General features: G+C 41.0%; 1 protein-coding gene across 3 annotated transcripts in view; it reads right to left on the bottom strand.

Annotated features, from left to right (window-relative positions):
• The window catches only part of htr4 (5-hydroxytryptamine receptor 4), a 251,194-nt gene that overhangs the window by 43,491 nt on the left and 200,321 nt on the right, over positions 1-7,382 (bottom strand). The window contains exon 7 of one of the 3 annotated variants that reach the window (XM_054739382.2): positions 3,511-5,978. The exons of the other annotated variants lie outside the window; for them this stretch is intronic. Within the exon in view, the coding sequence (XP_054595357.1) occupies positions 5,966-5,978 (13 nt within the window). The 3' untranslated portion in view covers positions 3,511-5,965. Of the gene's footprint in view, positions 1-3,510; positions 5,979-7,382 lie in introns of those variants that run through there. 3 annotated transcript variants of the gene reach the window in all.

The raw sequence follows: 7,382 nt of genomic DNA, 5'->3' as shown, positions 1-7,382 counted from the left end.
GGCCTGGACATACACTGGCTTCAGCAGCGGAACACGCCTGGCACTGCAGGATTTGATTCCCTGCCGTTGTAGTGTGTTACTGATGGTGACCTTTGTTACTGTGGTCCCAGCTCTCTGCAGGTAATTCAGCAGGTCCCCCTGTGTGGTTCTGGGATTCTTGCTCACCGTTCTCATGATCAATTCGACCCCACGGGATGAGATCTTGCGTGGAGCCCCAGATCAAGGGAGATTATCAGTGGTCTTGTATGTCTTCCATTTTCTGATAATTGCTCCCACAGTTGATTTTTTCACACCAAGCTGCTTGCCTATTGTAGATTCACTCTTCCCAGTCTGGTGCAGGTCTACAATTCTTTTCCTGGTGTCCTTCGAAAGCTCTTTGGTCTTGGCCATAGTGGAGTTTGGAGTCTGACTGTTTGAGGCTGTGGACAGGTGTCTTTTATACAGATAATGAGTTCAAACAGGTGCCATTAATACAGGTAACGAGTGGAGGACAGAAAAGCTTCTTAAAGAAGACGTTACAGGTCTGTGAGAGCCAGGGATTTTCTTTGTTTGAAGTGACCAAATACTTATTTTCCACCCTGATTTACAAATAAATTCTTTAAAAATCCTGCCATGTGAATTCATGGATTTTTTTCACATTCTGTCTCTCACCGTTGAAGTGTACCTATGATGTAAATTACTGACCTCTGTCGTCATTTTAAGTGGGAGAACTTGCACAATCGGTGGCTGACTAAATACTTTTTTGCCCCACTGTATAATAGAAATAAAAAAATATATATTAACTAATTTCCATTTTATTAAACTGCACTAATTCCCATGAGAACAGGGCACCCGGTCGCGGCTCTTTGTGGACAAATTAGTTATTTAGTTGCTCCCCACCACCAGTATTTTACAAATATGCAAAAAATAAAAAATAAATAAATAAATAAACTAGCGAGTTTATCTGATGGAATACAGACTTCTGGAGACTAACATCAAGCACTATCAACCAACTCACCGAGCTGCAGTATTTCTGTGGTCAGGCCTCTCTCCAAGTCCGAGAGCTCCACAAGCGGTCAGCCCGCACAGCAGACAGGCGCCAAAGTGGTCACAGATGCGCTGGGCTGACCGCTGGGGAGAACTGGGTGGAAGAATGGAACACAGAAGTCTCCCTCCGAGAGCTCCACCAAGATGTCATATTTCAACCCATTTGTATGTTAAATGCACTGGGTTTTACACCAATCGACATATACCCTATTCATTATTTTACCGTATTACATCTAAATTTCATGGTTAAACAGTACATGTTAAAATGATGGTTAGCTAGCTACTTTGATAAGCTCAGCTAGTGCAAAAACGGCAGTGACCTAAAATACATAAATATAATTTTACTTACCGAAAAAAATGAAGTTGAGACTCCTTGGATGCTCTATTAGTGCAATTAATACCACAGCAAGTCATTTTGTCCATCAATTGCACAAATAATATTCAAAAATGAACACACAAATGCTACAACTACTGGTCTAAGTTCAGAGACTAAAAATCGCGGAACAGTTTTCAGGTGAGACTGAGGCTACTGAGGCCTTTCCACGGAGCTAGCTCTGCGGTCACGTGGGTCTGATGCTCATTAATTATACAGAATTTTAGGCATTTAATACACTTAAACAGAAGAGTGACATAAAATTCACCCCCCTCAGAGTTGTCATGAGTGTAAACTAGATCAATTAAACCAAAAACATGTTTTGGTACCAGGCTGTAAACATGTTTATTTCTGCTGTGAAATTGGTATTTTTAACATGGGAGTCAATGAGGATTTGCTCGCTTCTGACACCAGCCCCCAGTGGATAAGGGTGGAACTGCAATTTATTTCACTTTCGCGTTGGCCTCAATTTCATACCCGCATTGTGGGGGCTTGGTCCCTACACCCAGCAAGTCCAGTGATCAAAGCCTACTGGTCGTGCAGCGTTTTTTTTATTATGGGTGTGGTTCTGGTATAATCATCCTCTTCGTCATGTAACACTGAGCTGCAAGTGATGCAGAATTTTAAAAATAACCCACAAATCATGTGTCCACTTACATCTTTCATTGCATTTACAGGTGCTGGCCAGTAAATTAGAATATCATCAAAAGGTTGAAAATATTTCAGTAATTCCATTCAAAACATGAAACTTGTACATTATATTCATGCAATGCACACAGACCAATGTATTTCCAATGTTCATTACATTTAAATTTGATATTCATAAGTGACAACTAATGAAAACTCCAAATTTGGTATCTCAAAAAATTAGAATATTCTGAAAAGGCTGAATATAGAAGACACCTGCTGCCACTCTAATCAGCTGATTTACTCAAAACACCTGCAAAGGCCTTTAAAAGGTCCCTCAGTCTTGTTTTGAAGGCACCACAATCATGGGGAAGACTTCTGACTTAACAGCTGTCCAAAAGACAATCATTGACACCTTGCACAAGGAGGGCAAGACACAAAAGGTGATTGCTAAAGAAGCTGGCTGTTCGCAGAGCTCTGTGTCCAAGCACATTAACAGACAGGCGAAGGGACGGAAAAAATGTGGTAGAAAAAAGTGTACAAGCTCTAGGGAAAACCGCACCCTGCAGAGAATTGTGACGACAAACCCATTCAAAAATGTGGGGGAGATCCACAAAGAGTGGACTGCAGCTGGAGTCAGCGCTTCAAGAACCACCACGAGGAGACTCATGAAAGACATGGGATTCAGGTGTCGCATTCCATGTGTCAAGCCACTCTTGAACAAGAAACAGCGCAAGAAGCGTCTCGCCTGGGCCAAGGACAAAAAGGACTGGACTGATGCTGAGTGGTCCAAAGTTATGTTTTCTGATGAAAGCAAGTTCTGCATTTCCTTTGGAAATCAAGGACCCAGAGTCTGGAGGAAGAGTGGAGAAGCACAGAATCCATGTTGCATGAGGTCCAGTGTAAAGTTTCCACCGTCAGTGATGGTGTGGGGTGCCATGTCATCTGCCGGTGTTGGCCCACTCTGTTTCCTGAGGTCCAGGGTCAATGCAGCCGTCTACCAGGAAGTTTTAGAGCACTTCATGCTTCCTGCTGCTGACCAACTTTATGGGGATGCAGACTTCACCTTTCAACAGGACTTGGCACCTGCACACAGTGCCAAAACCACCAGCACCTGGTTCAAGGACCATGGTATCCCTGTCCTTGATTGGCCAGCAAACTCGCCTGACCTTAACCCCATAGAAAATCTATGGGGTATTGTGAAGCGGAGGATGCAATACGCTAGACCCAACAATGCAGAGGAGCTGAAGACGACTATCAGAGCAACCTGGGCTCTCATAACACCTGAGCAGTGCCACAGACTGATCGAGTCCATGCCACGCCGCATTACTGCAGTTATTGAGGCAAAAGGAGCCCCGACTAAGTATTGAGTGCTATACATGCACATTCTTTTCATGTTCATTCTTTTCAGTTGGCCAACATTAGAGAAACAAACATTTTTTCATTGGCCTTTAGAATATTCTAATTTTCTGAGATACCAGATTTGATGTTTTCATTGGTTGTCACCTATAAATATCAAAATTAAACGTAATAAACATCGGAAATACATTGGTCTGTGTGCATTGCATGAATATAATGTACAAGTTTCACGTTTTGAATGGAATTACTGAAATATTTTCAACCTTTTGATGATATTCTAATTTACTGGCCAGCACCTGTATATTTGTGTGTTAGCATCCAACCCCCTTCTTGTTGTGAGCCTCTCCCTACACACAGCAAGCAGTGATTCAGGAGGCTTAGTGGCAGTACTTGGAGGTTGTTTTAGGCCAAAGGCAATATTCCCAGCTGGGGGCAACTCAGTGAATAATGAGGAGAAGCTGGTGTTTGTCCTGCCAGACCAAATCCAATCTAACACGAAAACCATATTAAAGCCCCCAGCCTCCTCAAAAACCCATGGATTGTCTAATGTTCAGTTTTGGGAAAGTAATATACAATCAAATTGCTGGACTTCATTTAGAAAGCTTGTGTTGTTATGCCCTACAGAACATCAAAATTGCCTTTTGGTAAAACCAGTTCAGTTTTAACTGCATAATCAGCTTCTAACATGTATAACTTCCACAGTGAAAACATATACACCCTACCAGTAATGTGCAGATTTACACTTTACAGCATGCAGCCAATAGTTTGTTTCCAACAGATTGAAACAGATTATGTTCTCATGTTATTACATCTGTTATTCCTGGACTCAATTTAACATTCACTGAATAGGAATATTTCAAAATATACTAAAACGAGCTGCCATCTCCTTTCCAAATAATATGAATATAAAATACAAAAAGAGTAAATTAAAGCATTTGGACTTTCAACTTTTAACAAATATTTGGTATTCTTCCATTCAGCAAACTAATCTTTGTAAGTTAAACAGTTTAACAAATGCAGTAATTTCTATTTAATGGGACCCTGCTGGCGTGAAACGTTGCCGTTTTATCTCTGCATCTTTAGCTATAATTATATTTCATGCAATTTGAAAGGTTAAATTGCCAAGAATGTTTTCTATTTCTAATGCTAATCAATTTTCTTTTCAGAAAGATAAATAATCAGTCTTAAAGGGTTGGAGGGTTTGGTTTAAAAAGTTTTCACAACATGAGAGTTGTTTCAACAAACTGAATGAGCCTCTTTGTTTCAACATTTGCCTGCAGTCCTTGGTATTTTGACTTTGTGCCTCCATCAGTGCTGAAAAAAACATGTTTACAAGGTCTTAGTGCACAAAAGTTTATGTAGTGCTTTTATTCTAACCTCTTATCAAATACATCAAAAGGAAGAGGGCATGCACAGCTTTTCACAAAAGGACAAATTTACAAAATTATATATCACAATGCAGAAATTATGACAAGATATAATTTGGTTTACCTGCCCAATTATATACGCAACACAGTTGGAGAGAAGGCTTTGATTTATTCTGCTGAAACATCTAAAGAGCAAAACATGAAGAAGCTGCAGGCATTCCGAAGAGATGCAAGGTTTACAATCCATTGCTTCTAATTTAATTGAAGATGCTTTTATGACATTTGAGGTAAATAAGAGCTCATCGTATCTTAATTTAGGGAAGTCTGACACATTTGACTAATGAAGCTTTGTTAAGAAGTGCTGCTCAGCTGCATCAGTCTAATCCATTTGTCAGATGAACTTGATCCTCCGTTAACCCTCTGGATGCAGGCGTTGCAGATTTGCAAAGTTAAAACCTACCTACCTGGTTACTCCACATACGTATTTCATGAACATTTTTTAACTCAGGAGTACCCCTGAAGGACTTAGTTGTTCGTCCTTTTATCAAAACTTAGTTTGTGCCTGAGAGGGTTAATTGAATGAAACATGCATTTAGATCAGCTTGTTTCTTTTCAATTCAAAATACTTAAGTGCCTAATAGATTCTATTAAAAACAATTAGGTTTTGATTAAGCAGTCTGTTGGTGCTTTAGTATATGTCAGTCGCATTCTGCAATGATAGCAATGGAGTGTTGACTGAATGTTAGAAACAATTTCCCAAACAAAACAAAGGACTGATATGATGCATTCAGAAATCAATGCTACTATGGCATTAAGCATTATTAGACAAATCTGGTCCCATTTCATTTCCTGTCTTTACAAGCTGGTTTCTAATATGCATTTTCTGTTTGGAAAAACAAAACAAAACAAGATAGTAGATTAAAAAGTATGTGAAAAATTAAAGAGATCCCAGGTTCCGGGCTCGGCCGGCTAGCGGGTGGGAGGCTGTGGGCGGGCCTGTGGGCTTGCCGCCGATATCTCCCGGGACTCTGCCGGCTGCTGGTTGTGGCCCCCCGGGGCGATCCTCTGCGCCTCTCAAGGGGAGCGGGGGCTTTTCTGGTCGCAGTCTCACTGGAGTTCCTGTGCTTTGGGGCAACTCCTGGATCTCTGGGACTTGAGCTCCCTCCGTCTCCTGCACATCTTTAGGGGGCAGATATGTAGTCCCTCACAATCTCTATTGGACGCTCCTATAGAGAAACCTTACATAAACAAGCGCGTGTACACACACAGGTGCTCACATGGTGCTCTCATAAGTATGGACTTAGGCATTTTCAACACAGGTCTTAAGACTATGGTGGGCATTTAATGCACTGTGGTTTATTATCGTGATTCTTCAGTTAAACAATGTTGATTATATATTTCTTCATCAAGTTGACGCAGTGATAGCTTGATCTTGTTGTATTGTTGTGTCACTTTTTTTTGTTGCTTTTTTCTCCTTTTCTCTTTCTGCAGGTCTAGAAGCAGATTCTTGTTCATTATTGTTTAGTCTTAGTCATGAGGTGGAAATGTTGCAATGGGACCCAAATGCAGAGGCAGGCTGACCAGCCAAATAACAGTTTAATATGAATAATGACAGTGAGGCCAACACAACAGGTAGACAGCACGAGGATCTGACGAAGACGAGCACCAATAGAGTCTCTTCCTTTCTCTTTGACCTCTGTCTCCGTGTCTGGTCGGATTTAAAAAGCATTCAAAAACAATAACAATAAAGTTTTAAGTATCAGTGTCACAACGCGCCGGTGAGTGGAGCGGAGGTGCGGATCCAAATGCAGGGGAGGAAGCAGACAGGCAGACAAATTGGAAAACTTAAAGGGTTTTAATGATTTACGCACGCAGGACATGGAAACAATGAGGCAACCGGAGACACAGAACTGGAGGGGTTTAAATACAGGAGGGCTGGGAGCTTGGGTGATTGGGAAACGAGAGGCAGGTGGGAGCAATCAACAGAGACACAGGCTGAACCAAATGGGGAGACAGGACAGGGTGTGGCAATCAGGCGTGACATTAAAAGCAGACGCTTTGATGCTCCACCTGAGAGTAAATCTGTAAGGCTTGTCACCAGCATTCAGACATTAATTCTGTTTGCTTCATAGCCAGACAGGACACACACACAAAAAAAATAAAATAAAAAATAAAAAATTAAAGAGACATGAAGGAAAGTGAAAACAACAAAATGTCACAAATGATTGAAATCAAGATATTATTAAAAATATTAATTTCTTAACATGAATTTTGTTTCAAGATCTATAATCTGATAATTTGATGACTGATGTATCTGCAGCTTATTCAAGAACCAGTCACTCAAACTAGTGGAAAAGGAATCTTTTGCTGAAGACACGTGGAAGCTTTCACTTTTTCAAGTTCACACACAAGTTTGACACACACACACACACACACACACACACACACACACACACACACACACGCACACACACACACACACACACACATCAATTTCCTCTTGCATGTAAAAATAAACTGTCAACACATGATGATGATGTGGCATCAAAAGAAAAAAAGTGACACCACACAGATGGGACAGATGCTGCGCAGCAACGCCAAGATGATCGGATCAATCAAGAGGAAAGTGA

The sequence above is a fragment of the Nothobranchius furzeri genome, chromosome 1 (assembly GCF_043380555.1).
Source record: "Nothobranchius furzeri strain GRZ-AD chromosome 1, NfurGRZ-RIMD1, whole genome shotgun sequence".
NCBI lineage: Eukaryota > Metazoa > Chordata > Actinopteri > Cyprinodontiformes > Nothobranchiidae > Nothobranchius > Nothobranchius furzeri.
Note: the sequence above shows the minus strand (reverse complement) of the source record. Positions and strands in the feature narration are given on the sequence as shown.